This window comes from Balaenoptera ricei, chromosome 3 (genome assembly GCF_028023285.1).
Source record: "Balaenoptera ricei isolate mBalRic1 chromosome 3, mBalRic1.hap2, whole genome shotgun sequence".
Taxonomy (NCBI): domain Eukaryota; kingdom Metazoa; phylum Chordata; class Mammalia; order Artiodactyla; family Balaenopteridae; genus Balaenoptera; species Balaenoptera ricei.
This window is the reverse complement of record NC_082641.1, coordinates 168,697,825-168,725,627: the sequence shown is the minus strand read 5'-3', so window position 1 is coordinate 168,725,627 and position 27,803 is coordinate 168,697,825. Positions and strand designations below refer to the sequence as shown.

Below are 27,803 nucleotides of genomic sequence, written 5' to 3'. Positions count from 1 at the left end.
TCAAACAGGCTTCAAAATGAAAAGAAAAAAATGTTAACTGATTTAAGGGCAAAACAATACCTGTTAATCATTATGTAGTACTGCTTACAGAGTACTTACAGAATTCTCTCACTTCAGTGTTCATTTCTGAACGTAAGTAGTAAATATCCAGTCGAGAGATCCCCTTTAAGAATGAGGCACTAATAAAAACAATATAACTCTAAGACTTATTTTCATGTTATTTTTTTCTGGAACATTATACATGGATTAATTTGTATCAGGCTTTCTCAGATTTCTTACACATATAGGATTTCTTTCCAGTGGGAGTTTTCACATGTAAGAATGAAGGCCGACTGATGTTTTCCCCACATTGCTTACATTCGAGAGGTTTCTATTAAGTATGAGATCTTTCATGCCTTCGAAAGGAATTGGGTCGACTGAAGGCTTTCCCACATTCTCTACATTTGTAGGGTTTCTCACCAGTGTGTATTCTCACGTGCCCTCGAAAGGTAGTGCGATAAATGAAGGCTTTCCCACATTCTGTACATTCATAAGGTTTCTCTCCAGTGTGAGTTTTTTCATGTGTTCGAAAAGATGTGTAACAACTGAAGGCTCTGCCACATTGTTTACATTCGTAGGGTTTCTCTCCTGTGTGAGTTCTTTGATGTATTCGAAATGAACTGGGAAAATTGAATGCTTTCCCACATTCCTTACACTTATAAGGTCCATCTCCAGTGTGCATTATCATGTGTGTTCGAACACTTGAGGGAGAAATGAAGGCTTTCCCACATTCTTTACATTTATAGGGTTTCTCTCCAGTGTGCTTTCTCACATGTCCTTGAAAGGTTGTGCGATAAATGAAGGTTTTCCCACATTCTGTACATTCATAGGGTTTCTCTCCAGTGTGAGTTCTTTCATGTATTCGAAAGGAACTGGGCCAACTGAAAGTTTTACCACACTGTTTACATTCATATGGCTTCTCTCCAGTGTGAGTCCTTTCATGTGATCGAAACGAACTGGGACAAATGAAGGCTTTCCCACATTCCTTACATTTATAAGGTCCATCTCCAGTGTGTGTTATCATGTGTGTACGAACGCTTGAAAGAGAAATGAAGGCTTTACCACATTCCTTACATTCATAGGGTTTCTCTCCAGTGTGAATTCTTTCATGTATTCGCAAACCTAGAGGAGAACTGAAGGTTTTCTCACATTGTTTACATTCATATTGTTTCTCTGCAGTGTGAATCCTTTCATGTCTTCGAAAGGAACTGGGACAACTGAGAGCTTTACCACACTGCTTACATTCATAGGGTTTTTCTCCAGTGTGACTTCTTTCATGTATTCGCAAACCTAGAGGAGACCTGAGGGATTTACCACACTGTTTACATACGAAGGGTTTCTCTCCAGTGTGAGTTCTTTCATGTGCTCGAAATGAAGTGGAACAACTAAAGGCTTTCCCACATTCCTTACATTTATAGGGTCCTTCTCCAGTGTGTGTTATCATGTGTCTTCGAAAGGTTGTGAGCCATGTGAAGGCTTTCCCACATTCCGTACATTCATAGGGTTTCTCTCCAGTGTGAGTCCTTTCATGTCTGTGAACAGATTTGCAGTAACTGAAGGCTTTCCCACATTCCTTGCATTTATATGGCTTCTCCTCATATTCATGATACTCATATGGTTTGTGTCCACTGTGAGATCTGATGTGCCTATTAAGGAATGAATGACGCATGAAGACTTTCCCACACACATTACATTCACATGGTTTTACTCCAGGAAGAGTTTTCTGGTTCAGATTAAGATTTGGAATCTGGCTGACAGTTTCTCCATCTTGATTACCTTCTTTGCTCTCACAGAGTTTTTCTACCATATGACTTCTGTAAAAAATGAGAAATTATTAATGATTTCTTTAACAATTTCACATTTATTAGTAGGGTATTAGAATTACATTTTTATATTTTATAGCAAAAGGGAAGGTTTTTTGCTCTTCTGAATTTTTTGAGGGTGATTTATACTGAAAGCTCTGTAAGAGGACTTGACATAGCTATTATGAAAACAATAATATTAATATATTGGGTTTCTTAATATTGTTTCCAAAAACACTGGACATCTATGTCATGTTTAAGTAAATGTTTTTGGTGAAAAAAATTTAAGGATAACTTTGAAGCTGGGGTTGTTTTTTTGCTTATTTTAAAAAGTTTATGACATACCAGGATTCTCATGTGGCACACTGCTATCTGTTGTGTGTGTGACTCACCTTAGTTTTCTCCCTTGGGTTTTGTACCAATCTTCAATGTTATGATTGTCCCATTTTTCTCCTAAAATGCAGACCCAGAAAAATAATGCAAATTATTGGAAATTATAGAAAAATATTAGATTCTAGGTCCATGATGAGCTGTGACCATGTTTAGTTTATTTACCAATGTACAGCAGTCCCCCCTTACCCACAGTTTTGCTTTCTGTGGTGTCAGTTACCTATGGTCAATTGCAGTCTGAAAATATTAATTTAAACTGTGCACCCTTCCAAGTAGTATGATGAAATCTTGCAACATCCCGCTCTGTCCTGTCCAGGATGTGAATCATCCCTTTGTTCAGTGTATCCATGCTGCATATGCTACCTGCCCATCAGTCACTTAGCAGCCATCTCACTTTTCAGATCACTGTGGTGGTATTGCAGTGCTTGTGTTCAAGTAATCCTTATTTTAATTAATGATGGCCCCATAGTGCAGGAATACTGATGTTGGTAATTAGGATATGCCAAAGAAAAGTTATAAAGTGCTTCAAGTGAAAAGATGAAAGTTCTTAATTTAAGGGAAGAAAAAAATCATACACTGATGTTGCTAAGATCTATAGGAAAAATGAATCTTCTATCGTGAAATTGTGAAGAAGGAAAAAGAAATTGATCTTAGTTTTGCTGTCTGATCTCAAACTGCAAAAGTTATGGACACTTAACACTTAGGCATGTTAAGTTCATGTCTATTATACGTGTTCTATTCTTAGTTATTGTTATCAATCTCTTACTGTGCACCAAATTTCTAAATTAAACTTATTATCATAGGTATGTATGTATAGGATTCAGTACTATCTGCAGTTTCAGGCATCCACTGGTGGTCTTGGAATGTATCCCCTGCAGATAAGGGGGGACTACCGTATTCCTTTTCCATATTCCACATCTTGGAACAGTGTTGATGGGCAAGAAGTACTTGTTCCCTAACTGAAGAAGTGAAGGAATGTTGTCATGCTTACCTACTGAGGCCAGGTTCCTCAAGGTTTCCTGCATCACATCTCTGTAAAGTTTCTTCTGCGAAGGATTCAGTAAAGCCCACTCCTCCTGGGTGAAGTTCACAGCCACATCCTCGAAGGTCACTGGGTCCTAAAACATCCCAAACATGTTTCCAGTAAGATGTGCGAGTCTGACAGAACTGGGGATTTATACTCAATTTACAGGAAGATTACATATGATTCTGTCACCTTCAAACATTTATTTTATGTCTTGGTCATCAGAAACTGACTCTATGTCCTTACTTCTTCATGAATTTAACAGCATAATGAACACATGCAAATTATTTATTCATTTTCACTGTGATCACTTTAAATGTTATTGCTCTCTGATGTCAGGGTCTAGAGCACCTTGGAGAAATGAGAGAAATGCTACACAAATGAATCAAATATCATTTTAAACAAATCAATCTCTTGTGAAAAAAACTCATCTCCTTTGTTATTACACACCATTTAACTCAGTACACTCCATTGATGTATGAGGTCAAATCTGCAGGTGTTTTTAAGGAATAAAACACAGTGAAGAACTGGAAGCTTTTTCTTCTATTCCCATCACCAAACATGAGAGTCCAGGAGGCCTGTGGAAATCCAACTTGTGACAAGGATCAGTTTGCCATACTGGCCTGAGAATTACTCCAGGTGATTAGAAATAGCCAGGTGCAACTGGCTAGATTAAAATATTCTTGTAAAGAAGTAGTATTTTAGCTTGTGTAAAATTTATTGCAGACTCATTTTCTCCATTCTCTCTCTGTCCCATTCATGGAGCTAGGAATATTCAGAACTTAAGGCTCAGACAACTTCACATGATATGACATGCTAAAAAGACAAAATTACTTAGACCTCCACAAAACCCTATACACAATGAGCCTCAGGGCTGCTTCTCACCAGTTTTTAGCACACACAGGCACACATAATGAAATGATAAAGTGCTAAAAGATTTCTTTTTGGTCAAAGCCCTTGCTAAATAACCTTGAGGAACAGGTTAAGAGCTGCATATTGCACAGGAATTCACTACACTCCACAAAGGTCTGATGGTGAATCTGCCCATGATTATATAACACATAAAGGATTCACAGCACTTTCCTCCAAAGAATGTAAAACCTCCATTCTCTAATTTCAGGTGGAAGTTTCCTGGCCAGCCACTCCAGAGGCAATCCTCCCAACATCTCTCATTTCTGAGCTCCCATATGGTGCACAGAAGCATAACAGCCCAGCCCCGAGTATAGGAATACGTAAGTTGATGACACCACACACTGCCAATAGTGTACAAAAGGGTTTATTACTTCCATAACTGAGGTCTCTGGGGAGTAAGGCAGGCCTCTCAAGAAGGCATGAAATGGCTTGAGAGTGTAAGGAAAAGTACATGGACTTATTTTTTAGTTGATGTTGTGGGTGGACTGCAGAGAGAGTTCACATACAAGGGCAGGAGCAGGCATGAATTGAATCTCTTGTCACTGCCAAAGGAAGGATAACTAAGGCTTTCCTATCATCATGGATACATGTGGGTCACAAGAGGAGGAAGGAGGGATGAGGCTTCAAAGCTGTCAGCAGTCAAACATAAAAAACTGGAGACAGAGACTTCTCTTTTCTTGTTCATTGTATAATGAACTTAGAAACCATCATTCCCAACCTCACAAGAAAAAAAACAAAGAACTGAAGACACAGAGCAAACCACTGTTTCCAAAATTGGAAAGACAGAAAGAAGCTATTTTGAAACAGCTATTCTTAACAAGGCCTATCCTCAAAAGAGACTATTCCACCAGGGCCTAATGCAAAGACAAAAAAGAATACAACATCTAAGAACTTCGGAACAATGACAGCAGGTGTAAAATACACACAATGAGAATACCTGATAGAAAAGCAGAAAGGAACAAAAAAATAAGTGAAGCAATCATCACTGAGATTTTCCTAACATTAGTGATAGACAGCAAACTGCAGATCCAGGAAGCTAAGAAAAACACAAAACATGAAAAACAAAAAAAGAACACCAAAAACTGCACTGCCAAGCACATCATTTTCAACTGGAGAAAAATCAAAGACAAAGGGAACATTCTGAAAGAAGCCAGAGGGAAAAAACAAACCTTAGTTTTACTTAAGGATAAGAATTAAATCAGACCTCTTTTCAAAAACTATGCAAGCAAGAAATATCATATAACTGGAATCACACTGTATTTATCCTTTGGAATCTGGGTTCTTTCACTTAGCAATAAATATATATATAAGATTTACCCATGTTGTTGCATATATTAATAGTTCATTACTTTTTATTGCTGAGTAGGATTGCATTGTACAGATGCACTGTAATTTATTCATTCACCAGATGACATTTGAGTTGTTTCCAGGTTTTGGTGATTATGAATAAAAGCTGCTGTAAACATTCACATACCAAAAACAAACAAAACAACAACAAAAAAACCCCAACTATGCAAGCAAGAAGAGAATGGAATGAAATATTTAAAGTGCACAAGGTAAAAAACACCATCCTACAACTCTGTGTCAAGCAAAATTATTCTTCAAAAGTGAGGGAGGGGCTTCCCTGGTGGCGCAGTGGGTGAGAATCTGCCTGCCAATGCAGGGGACACGGGTTCGAGCCCTGGTCTGGGAAGATCCCACATGCCGCAGAGCAGCTGGGCCCATGAGCCACAATTACTGAGCCTGCGCGTCTGGAGCCTGTGCTCCGCAACAAGAGAGGCCGCGATAGTGAGAGGCCTGCGCACCGCGATGAAGAGTGGCCCCCGCTTGCCACAACTAGAGAAAGCCCTCACACAGAAACGAAGACCCAACACAGCCATAAGTAAATAAATAAATACTTTAAAAAAAAGTGAGGGAGAATATTTTATAATAACCTATATGGGAAAGAATCTGGAAAATAATTATATATATATAAATAAAATAACTGAATATATATATAATAACTGAATAACTTTGCTGTATACCTGAAATGAACACACACTATAAATCAACTAAACTTCAATAAAAAAATGTAAAAAGCCGATAAGCCTTTGTAATAAAAAAAACATCTCTAGGACTGCTGCATCTCGGGAAAAAAAAGTGACAGAGAAATACTTTCTGAGAAAAGTTGAGGGACTCTGACATCAATACACCTGGTTTTACAAGAAACAGTAAAAGAAATTCATTAGAAGGTACAGGCATACCTTGGAGACAATGAGGGTTCAGTTCCAGACTACCACAATAAAGCAAATCACATGAATTTTTTGGTTTCCCAGTGCATGTAAAAGTTATATTTATACTATTCTGTACTCTGTTAAGTGTGCACTAGCGTTATGTATAAAAATACAATGTACATACCTTAATTTAAAAATACTTTATTGCTGGGATAGGGAGGGTGGGAGGAAGGGAGATGCAGGAGGGAGTAGATATGGGAACATATGTGTATGTATAACTGGTTCACTTTGTTATAAAGCAGAAACTAACACACCATTGTGAAGCAATTATACTCCAATAAAGATGTTTAAAAAAATACTTTATTGCTAAAAAATGCTAACCATCATCAGAGCCTTCAGCAAGTGGTGGCAGTAACATCAAAGATTACTGATCACAGACCACCATAACAAATGTAACAAAAATTTGAAATATTGTGAGAATTACCAAAATGTGACAGACACACAAAGTGAGAAAATGCTATTGAAAAAAAGGTGCCAATAGATTTGCTTCACACAGGGTTACAACCAAACTTCAACTTGCAAAAAATGCATTATCTGTAAAGTGCAATAAAGTGAATTGCAATAAAATAAGCTATGTCTGAAAAAGATATAAACAGGTGAAACATTAGAAAAGACCCTTTAAGAACTGTTCTCAGTTCACTATAGCCTTGTTGGTCTCATGGACACAAGCCCCACTGGTTTTCAAAGCTAGATGTTTTTGGACTTCCCTGGTGGTCCAGTGGATTCTGCCCTTCCACTGCAGGGGGCGTGGCACGGGTTCCATGTCTGATCAGGGAACTAAGATCCCACATGCTGTGCAGTTGTGCCCCTGACCCCTGAAAGGCTAGATGTTTGGGGGGCTTGTCTTCATGTGTGACTCGTAAAAGCTGGGGTGCCAAGTGTGGGATCTAAACCCTTTGCTCCTCAAGGAGAAGCCTGGAGTTTTGAGTCCCTTCCTGAAGGTGGAGTGCCATGCGGAGGTGGGGTGGTTATGGTAAGACTGTGCCTCAGCTTCCACCCACTTTGATGTGGGTGTTCTCATTTGCCCTATGCATAGGGAATCGCCAGTTATGGGCAACGAGAGATGAGCTGCTGCATGTTCCTGTACGCATGACAACGTCTGCTGCTGCCCTACTGGATCACACCCCGGGCTCTCCGGGCTGTCTCTGCACAGCTAGACTGAGTCCTCTCCCAGGGCCTGTCTGCCCGGGATTCCTGGGGTGCCGCCCTGTGTGCACAAGGACAATGGTTGCTTCCAGCTGCCCCACCAAGATCACACTCAAGACCCTTGGTCTTTGTGTCCAGACCGAGTCTTTTCCCAGGGCCCAGTTGGCCCAGATCTCCCACCAGGCTGTGGCGTGGAGTGTGCAGGGCTGGGGTATTCGCCCAATTCAGACTGGGGAGTGGCGAGGCAGCAGCTGCCAGTGCCAGGCTCTCTCTGCCCTGATTGTTGACAAGTCAGCATGTGCACACTCCTTGCGAGTAGTGTCTTGGATTCTCCAGCCCTTCTGACTGTCCCAGTAGTTCTCCGAACAGCCAAGGGGGCTAGTCTCCTCTCCGCAGGATGCCAGGACTGGGATGCACAGATTGTGGCTCCACCTGCTTGCTCCCCAAGGTAAGGGGCTGCCCGTGTGGACCTTCTCTTCCTTTCAGATCCCTCCCAGGAGCACAGATCCCAACCTGATGTCTTTTTTTCTGTCCTACCCAGTTACATGGAGATCTTTCTTGCAGCTTTTGTTGTACAGAAGTTCTGGGGACCTCCCTGGTGGTCCAGTGGTTAAGACTCTGCACTTCCACTGTAGGGGGTGTGGGTTCGATTCCTGGTTGGGGAACTAAGATCCTGCAAGCTGTGCAGCGTGGGCCAAAAAAAAAAAAAAACGTTCTTCTGCCAGGTTCCAGTTAATTTTCTGTGAGAACTGTAGAAGTATTTTTGATGTGTCTGTAGGGGTAGGTGAGTTCCACATCCCCCTACCCTGTCATCTTGATTCCCCTTTCTCCTTTCAAATTATTAAATTATTATACTATTTGCTATGGTGATCTGTGATCAATGATCTTTGATGTTACTACAATGACTCACTGAAGGCTCAGATGATGGTTGGTATTTTTTAGCTCTAAAGTATTTTAAAAGTAAGGTATGTACACTTTTTATACATAATGCTATTATACACTTAATAGACCTTAATATAGGGTAAACATAGATTTATATACACTAGGAAACCAAAATTCATGTGATAATTGCTTCATTGTGATAACTGCTTTATTGCAGTGGACTGAACCTGCAATATCTCTGAGGTATGCCTGTGGTAGATACACAAAACATAAAGGTAAAGGAATCTAAGCATACCAAAAAAGACAGGAATCTAAGCAAGTGAAGAAGACAGGAAAATAGGAATTACAAAACAGCCAGAAGACAGTGAACAAAATAGCAATAAGGACATACTTATCAATAATTACTTTAAATGTAAAAGAAATAATAAATTCTCCCATCAAAACACAAGAGTGGCTGAATGGATTAAAGAAAAAAAGACTCACCTATATACTGGCTACAAAAACCTCACCTGAGATAAAAGTGCACACAAAGACTGAAAGAATGGAAAAAATATATTCCTTGCAAATGGAAACCAGAAGAAAGCTGGGGTAGCTATACTTGTAACAGTCAAAATAGACTTAAGACAAAGACTGGTATAAGGGACAAAAAAGGTCATTATATAATGATAAAGGAGTAAATCCAAAAAGGATATAACATTTGTAGACATTTATGCACTCAAAATAGAAACATCTGAATATAAAAAACAAAATTTAACAGATCTAAAGGGAGAAGTAGAAAGCCATACAATAACAGAAAGGGACTTTAATACCCCAATTTCATCAGTGGATACATCATTCAGGTAGAAAATCAATAAAGAAACATTGGCCTTCAGTGACATATTAGGCCAGTCATTCCGGCCAAAAGCAACAAAATACACAGTCTTCTCAAGGGCACATGGAACATTCTCCAGGAGAGAGCATATGTTAGGCCACAAAACAAGTCTTAATAAATTTAAGATTAAAGTCATATTAAGCATATTTCCCGACCACAATGCAATACAACTAGAAATCAATTATGAGAAGAAAACTGGAAAATTCACATGTGGAGATTAAACATGATACTGAACAACCAATACGTTAAAGAAATCAAAAGAGAAATTTAAAAAAGTACCGTGAGACAAATGAACTGGAAATATAGTAGAACCCCATTATCTGTGAGGGATACATTCCAAGACACTGAGTGGATGCCTGAAACCATGAATAGTACTTAACCCCACAAATATAATGTTTTTGCCTATACATACACATGCACACACAGTGTGGATACAACGAACAAAGGGATGATTCATATCCCAGGCAAGATGGAGCAGGATGGCACAAAGTTTTATCACACTCCTCAGGACAATGCACAATTCAAAACTTTATTTAAAAAAATGTTTAAAGTATTTTTAAAATGTTTATTTCTGTAATTTTCCATTTAATATTTTCAGAGCACAGTTGACTGCAGGTAACTGAAACTGTAAAAAGCAAAACTGCAGATAAAGGGGGACTATTGTGCAACATACTGAAACTTACAGGATGCAGCAAAAGCAGTTCCACGAGGGAAGTTCATAGTGACACTGATAAATCAAGAAACAAAAAAGATCTCAAAAAACCTAACTTTACACCTCAAGGAATTAGAAAAAGAAGAAAAAAACAAATGCCAAAGTTAATAAAATGAAGGAAGTAACAAAGATCATAGTGGAAATAAATGAAAAAGACTAAAAAGAGAGTAAAAAAAAAAATCAATGAAACTAAGAGCTTTTAAAATATAAGACAGATATCCAGTAGAGATGGCGGAGGAATAAGATGTGGAGATCACCTTCCTCCGCACAAATACACCAAAAATACATCTACATGTGGAACAACTCCTACAGAACACCTACTAAACGCTGGCAGAAGACCTCAGACTTCCCAGAGGGCAAGAAACTCCCCACATACCTGGCCAGGTGGCTGACAGGGTCTTGGTGCTCCAGCCTGGTGCCAGGCCTGAGCCTCTGAGGTGCGAGAGCCTAGTTCAGTACACTGGACCACCAGAGACCTCCCGGCCCCATGTAATATCAATCAGCAAGAGCTCTCCCAGAGATCTCTGTCTCAACCCTAAGACACAGCTCCACTCAACGGCCAGCAAGCTCCAGTGCTGGACACCCCATGCCAAACAACTAGCAAGACAGGAACACAACCCAACCCATTAGCAGAGAGACTGCCTAAAATCATACTAAGTTCACAGACACCCCAAAACACACCACTGGACACGGCCCTGCCCACCAGAAAGACAAGATACAGCCCCACCCACCAGAACACAGGCACCAGTCTTCTTTACCAGGAAGCCTACACAAGCCCCTGAACCAACCTTAACCACTGGGGGCAGACACCAAAAACAATGGGAACTCGAACCTGTAGCCTGCAAAAAAGAGACACTAAACACAGTAAGTTAAACAAAATGAGAAGACAGAGAAATACGCAGCATATGAAGGAGCAAGGTAAACACACCAGACCAAACAAATGAAGAGGAAACAGGCAGCCTACCTGAAAAAGAATTCAAAGTAATAATAGAAAAGATGATCCAAAAACCTTGGAAACAGAATGAAGAAAATACAAGAAATGTTTAACAAGGACCTAGAAGGACTAAAGAGCAAACAAACAACGATGAACAACACAATAAATGAAATTTAAAATTCTCTAGAAATAATCAATAGCAGAATAAATGAAGCAGAAGAAAGGATAAGTGACCTGGAAGATAAAATAGTGGAAATAACTGCTGCAGAGCAGAATAAAGAAAAAAGAATGAAAAGAATTGAGGACAGTCTCAGAGACCTCTGGGACAACATTAAATGTCCCAACATTCGAATTATAGGGGTCCCAGAAGAAGAGAAAAAGGGTTTGAGAAAATATTTGAAGAGATTATAGTTGAAAACTTCCCTAACATGGGAAAGAAAATAGTCAATCAAGTCCAGGAAGCAGAGAGAGTCCCATACAGGATAAATCCAAGGAGAAACATGCCAAGACACATATTAATCAAACGATCAAAAATTAAATACAAAGAAAAAATATTAAAAGCAGCAACGGAAAAACAACAAATAACATACAAGGGAATCCCCATAAGCTTAACAGCTTATCTTTCAGCAGAAACTCTGCCAGAAAGGAGTGGCAGGACATATTTAAAGTGATGAAAGGGAAAAACCTAAAACCAAGATTACTCTACCCAGCAAGGATCTCATTCAGATTAGACAGAGAAATTAAAACCTTTACAGATAACCAAAAGCTAAGAGAATTCAGCACCACCAAACCAGGTTTACAACAAATGTTAAAGGAACTTCTCTAGGCAGGAAACACAAGAGAAGGAAAAGACCTAAAAAACAAACCCGAAACAGTTAAGAAAATGGTAATAGGAACATACATATCGATAATTACCTTAAATGTAAATGGATTGAATGTTCCAACCAAAAGACACAGACTTGCTGAATGGATACGAAAACAAGACCCGTTTATATGCTGTCTACAAGAGACCCAATTCAGACCTAGGGACACATACAGACAGAAAGTGAGGGGATGGAAAAAGATATTCCATGCAAAGGGAAATCAAAAGAAAGCTGGAGTAGCAATTCTCATATCAGACAAAAAAGACTTTAAAATAAAGACTATTACAAGAGAAAAAGAAGGACACTACATAATGATCAAGGGATCAATCCAAGAAGAAGATATAACAATTGTAAATATTTACACACCCAACATAGGAGCACCTCAATACATACATACGGCAAATGCTAACAACCATAAAAGGGGAAATCGACAGTAACACAATCATAGTAGGGGACTTTAACGCCCCACTTTCACCAATGGACAGATCATCCAAAATGAAAATACATAAGGAAACACAAGCTTCAAATGATACATTAAACAAGATGGACTTAATTGATATTTATAGGACATTCCATCCAAAAACAACAGAATACACTTTCTTCTCAAGTGCTCAAGGAACATTCTCCAGGATAGATCATATCTTGGATCACAAATCAAGCCTTGGTAAATATAGGAAACTGAAATCGTATCAAGTGTCTTTTCCGACCACAATGCTATGAGACTAGATATCAATTACAGGAAAAAATCTGTAAAAAATACAAACACATGGAGGCTAAACAATACACTACTTGATAACCAAGAGATCTCTGAAGAAGTCAAAGAGGAAATCAAAAAATACCTAGAAACAAATGACAATGAAAACACGACGACCCAAAACCTATGGGATGCAGAAAAAGCAATTCTAAGAGGGAAGTTTATAGCAATACAATCCTACCTCAAGAAACAAGAAACAAGCAATACAATCCTACCTCAAATAAAACAACCTCATCTTACACCTAAAGCAATTAGAGAAAGAGGAAAAAAAAAAAACCCCAAAGTTAGCAGAAGGAAAGAAATCATAGAGATCAGATCAGAAATAAATGAAAAAGAAATGAAGGAAACGATAGCAAAGATCAATAAAACTAAAAGCTGGTTCTTTGAGAAAATAAACAAAATTGATAAACCATTAGCCAGACTCATCAAGAAAAAAAGGGAGAAAACTCTAACAGAATTAGAAATGAAAAAGGAAAAGTAACAACTGACACTGCAGAAATACAAAGGATCATGAGAGACTACTGCAAGCAACTATATGTGAATAAAATGGACAACCTGGAAGAAATGGACAAATTCTTAGAAAAGCACAACCTTCCAAGACTGAACCAGGAAGAAAGAGAAAATATAAACAGGCCACTCACAAGCACTGAAATTGAAATTGTGACTAAAAATCTTCCAACAAACAAAAGCCCAGGACCAGATGGCTTCACAGAGGAATTCTATCCAATATTTAGAGAAGAGCTAACACCTATCCTTCTCCAACTCTTCCAAAACATAGCAGAGGGGAGGACCCCGATACCAAAACCAGACAAAGATGTCACAAAAAAAGAAAACTACAGGCCAATATCACTGATGACCATAGAAGCAAAAATCCTCAACAAAATACCAGCAAACAGAATCCAAAAGCACTTTAAAAGGATCATACACCATGATCAAGTGGGGTTTATCCCAGGAATGCAAGGATTCTTGAGTATACAAATCAATCAATGTGATACACCATATTAACAAACTGAAGGATAAAAACCATATGATAATCTCAACAGATGCAGAAAAAGCTTTCAACAAAATTCATTTATGATAAAATCTCTCTAGAAAGTAGGCATTGAGGGAACTTACCGCAACATAATAAAGGCCATATATGACAAACCCACAGCGAACATCGTTCTCAACGGTGAAAAACTGAATCCATTTCCTCTAAGATCAGGAACAAGACAAGGTTGCCCACTCTCACCACTATTATTCAACATAGATTTGGAAGTTTTAGCCACAGCAATAAGAGAAGAAGAAGAAATAAAAAGAATCCAAATCGGAAAAGAAGTAAAACTGTCCCTCCCTGCTTGCAGATGACATGATACTATACATAGAGAATCCTAAAGATGCTTCCAGAAAACTACTAGAGCTAATCAGTGAATTTGGTAAAGTAGCAGGATGCAAAATCAATACACAGAAATCTCTGGCATTCCTATATACTAACGATGAAAAATGTGAAAGAGAAATTAAGGAAACACTCCCATTTACCACTGCAACAAAAAGAGTAAAATACCTAGGAATAAACCTATCTAAGGAGAGAAAAGACCTGTATGCAGAAAAGTGTAAGACACTGAGGAAATAAATTAAAGATGATACAAAGAGATGGAGATATATATATATACCATGTTCTTGGGTTTGAAGAATCAACATTTTGAAAATGACTATACTACCCAAAGAAACATACAGATTCAATGCAATCCCTACCAAACTACCAGTGGCATTTTTCACAGAACTAGAACAAAAAATTTTACAATTACTATGGAAACACAAAAGATCCCGAAGAGGCAAAGCAATCATGAGAAAGAAAAACGGAGCTAAAGAATCAGGCTCCCTGACTTCAGACTATACTACAAAGCTACAATAATCAAGACAATATGGTACTGGCACAAAAACAGAAATATAGATCAATGGAACAAGATAGAAAGTCCAAAGATAAACCCACGCACCTATGGTCACCCTGTCTTTGATAAAGGAGGCAAGAATATACCATGGAGAAAAGACAGCCCTCTTCAATAAGGGGAGCTAGGAAAACTGGACAGCTACCTGTAAAAGTATGAAATTAGAACACTCCCTAACACGATACACAAAAATAAACTCAAAATGGATTAAAGACCTAAATGTAAGGCCAAACACTATAAAACTCTTAGAGGAAAACATAGGCAGAACACTCTATGACGTAAATCACAGCAAGATCCTTTTTGACCCATCTCCTAGAAATGGAAATAAAAACAAAATTAAACAAATGGGACCTAATGAAACTTAAAAACCTTTGCACAGCAAAGGAAACCATAAACAAGACGAAAAGACAACCCTCAGATTGGGAGAAAATATTTTCAAACAAAGTAACGGAGAAAGGATTTACTTCCAAAATATACAAGCAGCTCATGCAGCTCAATATCAAAAAAACAAACAACCCAATCCAAAAATGGGCAGAAGACCTAAATAGACATTTCTCCAAAGAAGATATACAGATTGCCAACAAACACATGAAAGCCTGCTCAACATCACTAATCGTTAGACAAATGCACATCAAAACTACAATGAGGTATCACCTCACACCGTTCAGAATAGCCATCATCAAAAAATCTACAAACAATAAATGCTGAAGAGGGTGTGGAGAAAAGGGAACCCTCTTGCACTGTTGGTGGGAGTGTAAATTGATACAGCCACTATGGAGAACAGTATGGAAGATCCTTAAAAAACTAAAAATAGAGCTACCATACAACCCAGCAATCCCACTACTGGGCATATACCCTGAGAAAACCATAATTCAAAAAGAGTCATGTACCACAATGTTTACTGCAGCACTATTTACAATAGCCAGGACATCGAAGCAACCTAAATGTCCATCGACAGATGAATGGAAAAAAAAGATGTGGCACATATATACAATGGAATATTACTCAGCCATAAAAAGAAATGAAATTGAGTTATTTGTCACAAGGTGTATGAACCTAGAGTTTGTCATACAGAGTGAAGTAAGTCAGAAAGAGAAAAACAAATACCGTATGCTAACACACATGTATGGAATCTAAAAAAAAAAAGGTTCTGATGAACCTAGGGGCAGGACAGGAATAAAAAAGCAGACGTAGAGAATGGACTTGAGGACACGGGGAGGGGGAAGGGTAAGCTGGGATGAAGTGAGAGAGTGGCAATGACATATATACACTACAAAATGTAAAACAGATAGCTAGTGGGAAGCAACCACATAGCACAGGGAGATCAGCTCCATGCTTTGTGTCCACCTAGAGGGGTGGGATAGGGAGGGTGGGAGGGAGATGCAAGAGGGAGGGGATACAGGAATATATGTATACATATAGCTGATTCACTTTGTTATACAGAAGAAACTAACATAACATCGTAAAGCAATTATACTTCAATAAAGATGTTAAAAAAATAAAAGATAAACTGGAAAACCTTTAGCTAGACTCACGAAGACAAAAAAGAGAAGATCCAAATAAATAAAATCAGGAATGAAGGGCTTCCCTGGTGGTGCAGTGGTTGAAAATCTGCCCGCCAATGCAGGGGACACGGGTTCGAGCCCTGGTCCAGGAAGATCCCACATGCCGCGGAGCGACTAGGCCCGTGAGCCACAATTGCTGAGCCTACACGTCTGGAGCCTGTGCTCCGCAACAAGAGAGGCCACGATAGTGAGAGGCCCGCGCACCACGACGAAGAGTAGCCCCCACTTGCCGCAACTAGAGAAAGCCCTCCCATAGAAACGAAGACCCAACATAGCCATAAATTAAAAAATTAATTAATTAATTAAATTAAAAAATCAGGAATGAGAAATGTTACAACAGGTACCACAGAAATACAAAGGATCAGAAGAGACTTCTATGAACAATTACACGCCCCCAAAATTGGACAACCTACAAGAAATTCCTAGAAACATACAACCTCCCAAGACTGAATCATGAAAAAATAGAAAATCTGAACAGACCAATTACTAGTAAGGTGATTCAATCAGTAATCTAAAACCTCCCATCAAAGAAAAGTCTAGGGCCAGCTGGCTTCACTGGTGAATTCTAACAAACATTTAGAGAAAACTAATATTAATCCTTTGCAAACTCTTCCAAAAAATAGGACAGAACACTTTGAAACTCATTTTACAAGGCCAACATTCTGCTCATACCAAAACGAGACAAGGACTCCACAAGAAAATTACAGGCCAGGAAGAATGTAGATATAAAAATCCTGAAGAAACTATTATTATACAAAGTTCAACAAAAAATTAAAGGGATCACACACCATGTTCATGTGGGATTTATTCCAAGGATGCAAGGATGGTTCAACAGCTGCGTATCAATCAATGTGATACACCACATTAACAAAATGAAGGAAAATAATCACATGGTCATCTCGAATGATGCAGGAAAAGCATTTGACAAAATCCAACATCCATTTATGATAAAAATTCTCAATAAAGTGGGTATAGAGGGAATGTATCTCAACATAATAAAGACCATATATTACAAGCCCACAGTTAACATCATACTCATCAGTGAAAAGCTGAAAGTATTCCCTCTAAGATCAGGAACAAGGCAAGGATGCCCACTCTTGCCACTTTTATTCAACATAGTATTGGAAGTCCTAGCCACAGCAATCAGAGAGAGAGAGAGAGAGAGAGAGAGAGAGAGAGAGAGAGAGAGAGAGGATCCAAGTTGGAAAGGAAGAAGTAAAATTTCTATGCATAGAAAATCCTAGTGACATCACCAAAAAACTACTAGGGCTCATTAATGAATTTGGTACAGTTGCAGGATACAAAATTAATATACAGAAAAGCTGAAAGCTTTTCTTCTAAGATCAGGAACAAGACAAAGATGCCCACTACATAGTACTGGATGATAAGCTACAACAATTCGGCAAGAAAAAGAAACAAAAGGCATCCAAATTGGAAAGAAAGAAGTAAAACCATCACTATTTGCAGATGACATGACATTATATATAGAAAGCCCTAAAGACTCCATCATATCTGTTGGAACCAATAAGCAAATTCACAAGGTGTATGAACCTATCCTGTTAAGCTGCAGGATACAATAACAATATACAAAAATCTATCTCTATACACTAACAATGAATTATCAAAAAGAGAAATTAAGAAAACTATACTAATTAGGAGTTTGGTATTAACAGTTACACACTACTATATATAAAATAGATATAAATAAGGACCTATTATTTAGCACAAGGAGCTATATTCAATATCTTGTAATAACCTATGATGGAAAATAATCTGAAAAAGGATTATATATAACTGAATCACTTTTGCTGTATACCTGAAACTAACACATTGTAAATCAAGTATACTCAATTTAAAAAAAAGCAAACTAGTAATTAGCAAATCAGATCATACTCTAATTAGATCAAACTCTTGAAAACCAGGAATTTCAGTCTGAGAGAAAAGAGATACACATTTACTAGACAGACTAAAATCCTGTAGTCCTGTGGAAACATCAGTCTAAACTTAAATTTTATCTTTTGTAAAAAAAAAAAAAACAAAAAATTCTCTACTTCAATGACAAAAAAAAAAAGAGAAAACAATCCTATTTACAACTGCATTAAAAAGAATAAAATATCTGAGAATAAATTTAACCAAGGACGTGAAAAACTTGTATACTGAAATTTATAAGGTGTTGATGAAAGAAATTGAAGATACAAATAAATGGAAAGGTATTTTGCCCTCATTGCAAAATGTCCATACTACCCAAGGCAATGAACAATTCAATGCAATCCCTATCAAAATTTCAATGGCATTTTCCACAAAATAGAACAAACAATATTAAAACTTGTATGGAACCACAAAGACCCTGAGTAGCCAAAGTAATCTTGAGAAAGAACAAATCTGGTAACATAATGCTTCCTGATTTCAAACTATATTACAAAGCTAAAGTAATCAAAACAGTATGGTATTGGCCTAAAACAGACATATATAGATTAGCGGAACAGAATAAAAAGTCTAAGGAAAAACCCCATGCTTATATAGTCAATTAATTTTTGGCAAAGGAACCCAGAATATACAATGGGGAAAGGACAGTTTCTTCAATAAACGGTTTGGGAAAACTGGATGGTTACATGCAAAAGAATGAAACTGGACCTATCTTACACCATACACAAAAATCAACTCAAAATGGATTAACTAAATTGGAAGATTGGGATAGACATACACACACTAATATATAAAAAATAGAGGACTTCCCTGGTGGTGCAGTGGTTAAGAATCTGCCTGCCAATACAGGGGACACAGGTTCCATCCCTGGTCCAGGAAGATTGCACATGCCACAGAGCAACTAAGCCCATGCACCACAACTACTGAGCCTGCGCTGTAGAGCCCGTGAGCCACAACTACTGAGCCCACGTGCCACAACTACTGAAGCCTGCACACCTAGAGCCCATGCTCCACAATAAGAGAAGCCACCGCAATGAGAAGCCCGTGCACCACAACGAAGAGTAGCCCCCGCTCGTTGCAACTAGAGAAAGCCCGCATGCAGCAACGAAGACCCAACACAGCCAAAAATAAATAAATAAATTTATTCAAAAAAAAAGATAGTAAGGACCTACTGTATGTATAGCACAGGGAACTCTACTCAATACTCTGAAATGACGTATATGGGAAAAGAATCTAAAAAAGAGTGGATATGTGTATAACTGATTTACTTTGCTGTACACCTGAAACTAACACAACATTGTAAATCAACTATACTCCAATAAAAAAATTTTTAAAAATGGCATAAAACTTGACATAAGCCTTGATACCATAAGAATCCTAGAAGAAAACACAGGCAGTAACCTCTTTGACATCAGTCTTGGAGATGATTTTTTTGGTTTTGACACCAAAAACAAAAGCAAGAAAAGCAAAAGTGAACAAGTGGGACTACATCAAACTAAAAAGCTTCTGCACAGCAATGGAAACCATCAACAAAATGAAAAGGCAAACTACTGAGTGGGAGAAAATACTTGCAATCATATCTGATAAGGAATTACTATCCAAAATATATAAAGAACTCATACAACTCAACAGCACAAAAACAATCTGATTTAAAAAAATGAACAGAAGATCTGAACTGATACTCATCCAAAGTCATACAGATGGCCAGTAGGTACATGAAATGTGCTCAACATTACTACCACAATGAGATATCACCTCACGTCTGTTAGAATGACTATTATCAAAAAGACAAAAACAAGTGTTGGTGAGGAAGTGCAGAGAAGGCAACTCTTGTGCATTGTTGGTGGGAATGTAAATTGATGAAGCCACTATGGAAACCAGTGTGGAGGTTCCTCAAAAAATTAAAAAATCCAAACAAACTTTTTGGTCAACCCAATATTTGCACCCCCATGTTCTCTGCAACACTATTTACAATAGCCAAGACATGGAAACAACCTAAGTGCCCAATGATGGATGAATGGATTTTAAAAATGTGTACACACACACACACACACACACACACATATATATATAATGGAATATTAGTCAGTCATAAAAAAGGAAATCTTGCCATTTGTGACATGGATGGACCTTAAGGGTATTATGCTAAGTGAAATAGTCAGAAAGAAAAATACCATATGATCTCACCTATATATGGAATCTGAAACAAAGAAAGAAAACCCTGAGAATTCCCTGGCAGTCCAATGATTGGGATGTGGTGCTTTCACGGCCGTGGGCCTGGGTTCAATCCCTGTTCAGGGAACTAAGATCCTGCAAGCCACGCAGCAAAACAAACAAACAAAAAAACCAAAAAACCCAAGTTCACAGATACGGAGAATAGATTGGTGGCTGCCAGAGGTGGGACGTGAAGGTGTGTGTGGGGGGGAGGGGGGTGTTGAGGGGTGGGTGAAATAGGTGAAGGCAGATCAAAAGTTACAAACTTTCAGTTATAAGATAAGTCAGGGGATATAATGTGCAGCATTGTGACTATAATTAATAATACTTTATTGCATATTGGAAAGTTGCTGAGAGGAAATTTCAAAAATTTTCATCACAAGAAAAAAAAACTGTAACTATGTGTGATGATGTTAGTCTAGTTAACTAGACTTATTGTGGTAATACTTCACAATGTATACAAATATTAAATCATTATGTTGTACACTTGAAAGTAATATATCAATTATATCTCAATAAAAATAAGTAAAATGACCAAAAAAAGAAATAATTAGGGAAGACATAAAAATTGCAGGAATACAGACTATCAACAAAACCAAAAGCTGGTGTGCTTTGAAATAATCAGTAAAATTGATAAAGGTCTAGTCAAGCTAACTGAGAAAAGAGGGTAGACAGAAGTTAGTAATATCAGGAATGAAAGGAGTGTAAGTAAAATGGAAAAGCATTTGACAGAATCTAACATCCACTTATGATAACACACTAGGAATAGAGGGGAGTTCAGGCTCCTGAGATAGAACATCTTCATGAAACTTGCAGGCAACATCACAATAGTGAGAAACTAGATGCTTTTTGTTTGAAAGATAAGAAACTAGGTAAGGAAGTCTCCTCTCACCACTCCTATTCAACATTGTACTGGAAGACCTAGCTAATGCAATAAGGCAAGAAAAGGAAATAAAATGTTTACAGATTGGGAAGAAAGAAATAAAACTGTCTTTGTTGTGTATGACATGATTTTCTATGTAAAATATCTGAAAGAAACCATAACACTAGAGATCACTCCAGGAATTAATGAGAGTATAGCAAGACTGAGAATACAGAAGTCAACTGCTTTCTTATAGACCCAGAAAAATATAGCCAACTGATCTTCAATAAAGGACTAAAAGGCAATTCAATGGAAAAAAGAAAGTCTTTTCAACAAACAGTGCTGGAAATAGTGGATATCCACATGCAAAAACAAATAAGTAAACCTAGACACAGACCTTACACAAAACTTAAAATAGACCATAGCTCTAAATGTAAAATGCAAAAGTAAAAAACTTCTAGAAGATAACATAGAAGAAAATCAAGGTGATCTTGTGTTAACTGATGAATTTTAAGATACAACACCAAAAGCAAGATCCAAGAAAGAAAACAATAAGCTTCACTTCATTAAAATCCCCTGTGCTACAAAAGATAGTGGTAAGAGAATATAAAGACAGTCACAGATTGGGAAAAAAATCTTTGCAGAACACTTATCTGACAAAGGACTGGTATCCAACATATCTAAAGAACTCTTAAAATGTAACAGTAAGATGACAAACAATCCAGTTTAAAAATGGGCAAAATTCGGGACACTTCCCTGGTGGTCCAGTGGTTAAGACTCCACGCTTCCAATGCAGGGGGCACGGGTTTGATCCCTGTTTGGGGAACTAAGGTCCCACATGCTGTGTGGCATAGCCAAAAAAAAGGGGGGGGCAAAATTGAAAATGAAGCAAGAATCCCTGGGGAAAAAAAATAAAGTCCCAAACATGAGGAAAAAAATGGGCAAAAGATTTGCACACACATCAATAAAGAAGATATACAGGGCTTCCCTGGTGGCACAGTGGTTGAGAATCTGCCTGCCAATGCAGGGGACACGGGTTCGAGCCCTGGTCTGGGAAGATCCCACATGCCGCGGAACAACTAGGCCCGTGAATCACAACTACTGAGCCTGCGCGTCTGGAGCCTGTGCTCCACAACGAGAGAGGCCGCGATAGTGAGAGGCCCGCGCACCGCGATGAAGAGTGGCCCCCGCTCGCCGCAACTAGAGAAAACCGTTGTACAGTAACAAAGACCCAACACAGCCAAAAATAAATAAACAAATAAATAAATAAAATAAAATAAAATAAAGATATACAGATGTTAAATAAGCATATGAAAAGAAGCTCAACATCAAATGTCATTAGAAAATTGCAAATAAAACAAATAGATACCACTAAACGCTTATTACAACAGGTAAAATACAAAACACTCAGAATACCAAATATTGACGAAGATGTAAAGCTACAGGAATCCTTACTCATTGCTGATGGGAATGGAAAATGGTATGCCTACTTTGGAAGACAGGAGGTTTTTTCACAAAACTAAACATACCCTTATCATAGGATCTAGCGCCTAGATTATACTCCTTGTATACTTATATTTACCCAAATGAGTTGAAAACTTGTCTTCACACAGAAATATGCAAATCAGTGTTTATAGGTGTTTTATGCATAATTGTCAAGACTTAGAGTTAAGCAAGATATCCTTCAATAGTAGAATGAATAAACAACCAGTGGTATATCCATATGATGAAATATTGTTCAGTGATAAAAAGAAATGAGCTATCAAGCCATGAACAGACAAGGAGGAAACTGATGTGTACTGGTTTGTTATAATTTCAGATTTATGCATTTATGGCTTAAGTGAAGTTGTTTTGATCTACTTGTTTATGGGTCAAGTAAAGATATTTTGGTCCAAGAGTGAATTTGTTTACTTTGGGAGGCCATGTCAGGATGACGCCATCAAAATTGTGCTTATCATTATGAACATGTGGAGGAGTGACAATTATATGACGGACATTTAAACTTTAAACACCAAGAATTTGTGACGACTTAATTTGAGTGTTCAGTCTGGGTAAGGCTACTCTTTGCTAATCTAAAAAACTCTCAGAAGATTATGAGACACTTGCTCCTGCTGTGGCCAGGTTACTCTTGGATAGCAGTGGCGTTAAACCAAGCAGCAGTCTCAGGAAGAGAAGAGACATATTTGTTTCTGCCTTGGCGAGCCTACTCCTCATAGGCAGTGGTGCAAGCCATGAAATGGCCCCTGGACCAAGCAGCCTACCTTGCCTGCCAACACTAGTGCCTTTGCCCAGCAGGGAGGGATCTAAGCGGGCATCTGATACCCAGCTTTTAGTTGGAAGGACTGACGCTATCAAGAACCAATTCATATAAAGGTGCAACTCAACTAAATTTGGACTTTATTTCTTTCATCTTCCCTTTGGCTGGAACAACAGTGTAATTAAACTATCATTGGTTTGGGGTATGTTATGTCTTTACGGGCTTATTAAGAGACATTATCCTATTTGCTATTGGCTTGTGAAATATTATAAATTATAATTCCCGCAGTGAACATGTGTTAAATAAATTACTGGCAAAGACAGTCTCAGTCTCTGAGCATAATTTGCCTGAACGAAACAGGAAACTTAGAAGCATATCGCTAAGTGAAAGAAGACACTCTGACGAGGCTACATACTGTATGATTCCAGGTACAGGACATTCTGGAAGAGACAAAACTATGAGCCAGTAAAAAGATCTTTGCTTGGGAAGGATTTGGGGGTTTGAGGGAGGGATGAATGGACAGGTGAAGCACAGGGTATCCTTAGCAAAGTTAAACTATTCTATATGATACAGAAATGATGGACACATGTCATTATACATTTGCCAAAATCCCTACATTGTATAACACAAAGAGTCAAGGCTAATATAAACAGTGGACTTTATAGCATTGATATTGATCCATCAATTGTAACAAATATACCATAATAATATGAGATGTAAAAAAATAGTACAAACTGTGTGGATGCAGAGGGGTCAAGTGGAAACACTGTACTTTCTGATCAATTTTTCTGTAAGTCTAAAATGTTCTAAAAAAACGGAAATCTCACTGTTTCATACCTTACAATTTTTAAAATCCTTTACAAGCATTATTTAAAATTGAGAGAAATTTATATACACCATACTTTCCTACCTAGTAGTCTGTTTGTAATTAACTTTTGCTACTTTAAATTTATTTTAATTTTTCTACATAGGAAATCATTCTAAATTTAATTCTTTAAACACTATTGGGTATAAAACTGCAAACTGTAGAAAGTGAAAAACTTCAAATGTCTAACTAAAAGGACAAACGACATCATAGTTTGTCCCTCCACTATATTTCACACTCAGGATATGGTCAGGAATGAGTAGCATATTATAATGCATTAGGGGTTTGCATTTAATCCATGAAGAAACCTACTAGGATTTTCAAAGATTTTCCTAAGTTTGAATAGTTTTTCTCATATCAATTAAAACAAATTCAATAGTTTTTTTCACTCATCAATACAAGTAGAAATTCACTTGCCTTAAGAATTGTACAGCCTTTTAAATATCAAAGTTCTCTAGGGACAAGCACATACAAAAACTGATCTAAAAATGAAAAGTGTGCCTGAGAACCCAAACATACCCATCTCACAGCTTAAGATTCTGTTGCCTAAAAGGAGCAGAAATTCTGTTTGGTTCCAGGATTTTCTTGCCTTACACAAATATTTTTCAATCAACTTATATTTTTCAAAGCCTAAGAAATCAAAAATCGTATACACTCACCAAGGAAATATAAAATTGTAAACTGCTAAGGGAAACTAGAGTTAAAGGACTGAAATATCCAATAGATAAAGGCATCTAAAGAAAAGAAACACAAATATTCAAATCAGCTCAGATAAGAAGCCTGCTTGCCCACAGTTAAGAATGAAAACCCTCATTCATAAAGTTAAACACATTCCCAAGCTTGGGGTCTAGATACCCAGGTTGAGATATAACCCCTAAGGTGGGTCAGTCCCTGGTGAAGGAGGGTAGGGACACCTGAGCAGTCACTGGAGAGAACTCTCCTCACATTCTCACAAGTGAGGAAACTCTCAGGCAGATTCAGTTTAAGATCCGACTTAAACTCCCAAATTCATAAACTTTTTGTCCAGGAGACAGAACTCCTGACCACAGACTTTTTTAATACACAAAATACACTCCGAGTGCACCTATATCATGGATGCAGAACTCAAACATAAAACATCTAGGCCAAAGAAAACCCCCCACTGCCGGCTCCAGATGGAAACTTTAGTTTGGAGTCACTGGCCTCAGGCCTCTGCTCCAGTCACAATACTTTGGATCACCAATGATAATTTAAATGACATAAACCCCGTGTTTCAATAATCCAGAAAAATCACTCAACCCAGTGTTTATGTGTAAAGGAAGAGAGAAGACTGTAAGGCAATTTTATTTGTTCAACAGGAAAATCCCAAAACATCTAGTCCTATCGGAAAATGAAGATGTCAATGAATTAATTCCAAAAAAAGAAACTGATTTGTAAACAATCGTATTGGAACACTTCTAGATTTTGCAAATCTAAGTCCTGATATGCCACTGGAAATCACCCAAAAGACCTCAGAATATTACTACATCCGCTCAGGGTGGGGTAAAAAAAAAAAAAGGGAAACAATTTTAATACACAGAATGTAATAATGAAATTTTTTTTCTGAAATTCACCTTTCTTGCCTCTTTGGAAAAACTTTATACTGTCTCCCCAGGTCTAAATTTAAATAAAATTTACACTTATTGAAAAACTGAGTCTCAAATAAGTGAATAAATCTTTTCAAAGAGAGAAACTCAGGAATGGAGGCAGTGCTGAAAAAAGATCACCCAGGAAAGTTTCTCAAGAGGATCCTCCACCCAAAGGTCTTCCCACAGGATGTCCGTGACTAAGAAAGATTTTGAGAGGAGAGGCACAAGCATTCCATATAACATATTCCAGGTGGTGGTTCTCTGCTTTCCTCTTAAGTAAAATAGCCATAACAATAAATCTTTAAAAGAGCCATCCATGGCTCTGTTGATAAATGATTAAACAATTAAAATACTGCATCCGTTTGAAACTTACCACGGAGAAAAACAGTTAATAGTGATACTATGAACTGCAGACAGGATGACGGGATTTGGGAATGCGGGGAAACATCTGTAAATTTAGGGATTTATTGCCAGCCCTAGGAAGAGCTAGGCTGGGGGGACAGGGTTGTGGACTTGAGATCCTGCTCCTCAAACATTTAAAAAAGTGAGAGTAAAATGATTCCCCTGGAGAGAAAGGGGGAACCGGACACCCCCAGACCACAGTGGCTCCCACACGTGTACCCCAGAGACCGAGTCACGATTGCCCCGAGTCCCTCCCTATGGCCACCGCGCCGTGTGGGGAGACTCGGGTTCGCAGGGACAGAACAGGACACCCGGGGGTCCCGGCTGTCGACCCAGCCCCTAGGCTGTGTGGCGCGCCACCGGCTGACTCGGGTCCGCAAACTCTGGAGTTGGCCGCGGGGGAGGCCCGGTTCCATCAGTCCCACCGCCCCCCTCTCCCAACACCAGACCCCGCACACTCACCATTTTTCGGTGTCTGGAGTTTCCGGTTGTCCACCCCATGACCGCCGCGGCAAGTGCCGGTCACAGCGACACAGAATGCGGCAGAACCACCTGGAGCCTTTAAGGGCAGCAGGAGCTGATGCGGCCACTGCCAGAGCCAGCCGCACTGAGCACGCAGTCCACACCTCCGGTGTCATCGGAGCAGCGCCACCACGTAAAATATCGGCGACTCCCCTGATTGGACAGTTCACAAGGCCCCGCCCCCCCGTGCCTGAGTGACAGGAGGTCGGAGGTCGTGTCTTTGAGCCGACCTTGTCCTGGCAGTGGGTGGGAAATGTTCTCTCCAAGGACACATCGTCAAACCATAAGGCCACTGAGGCCTGGCACAGAACTGTGACTCTCCACAAACATGGGCACTTTTGTGTCCTCACTATTCGGCAATAATGAGGCTGTTCCAGGAATTCCCTGGCCGTCCAGTGGTTAGGGCTCCGTGCTTCCACTGCAGGGGGCACGGGTTGGATCCCTGGTCTGGCAACTAAGGTCCCGCAAGCCCCGCAGAGCAGCTCCTACCCCCCCAAAAAAAGACTCTGTTCCACTTTCATCTTTCACCATTTCCTTTAGGAGAATTCTGTCCCTCCCTCCCCACCCCTACTCATGTGGTACTTTAAAAAGTCCCCTGGCCTCAGGGGCACTTGGCTCTGGTGGGAGGATGAACCCCGCAGTCCTAGACCAGCCCTGAAGCCTCAGACACTAGCATGTGTGAAACACAGGCAGAGAAACCACCGGAAAACCTTTTCAATGGAATTCCATTAATACTCGTTTGTCGAAAGGTCAAAGGAGGTAAAACTGAAAGAACACTGCTGAGTGAAAAATAATATTTAGATGGTAAGGGTATGTAGATAGGCAAAAACTCAGGACAGTGGTCATGAATGGGGCAGGATGGAGATGAGTCAGGGATGGGAACGTCCGGACACTCTCACCACTGCCCATAGGCCATTTAAGAATCTTCATGATGATTCCAAGGATGTGTATATTATTACTAAATCTTACCACAAAACATTTTGTACATTTTTTCCCTGAATATATTTTATGATAAAAATTTTAAGAAGAAATTCAGTTTGGAAAATAACCTAA

General features: G+C 38.7%; 1 protein-coding gene across 1 annotated transcript; it reads right to left on the bottom strand.

The window, feature by feature from the left end:
• On the bottom strand, nt 1–26,808 carry LOC132363984 (zinc finger protein 709-like). Its single transcript, XM_059919718.1, has 4 exons — nt 26,691–26,808; nt 3,223–3,349; nt 2,234–2,294; nt 1–1,853 (listed from the first exon to the last, which is right to left on the bottom strand). The coding sequence occupies exons 1-4, from the start codon at nt 26,727–26,729 to the stop codon at nt 374–376; spliced, it is 1,707 nt and encodes a 568-aa protein (XP_059775701.1). The 5' UTR covers nt 26,730–26,808; the 3' UTR covers nt 1–373.
• Between the last annotated feature and the right edge of the window lie 995 nt (nt 26,809–27,803).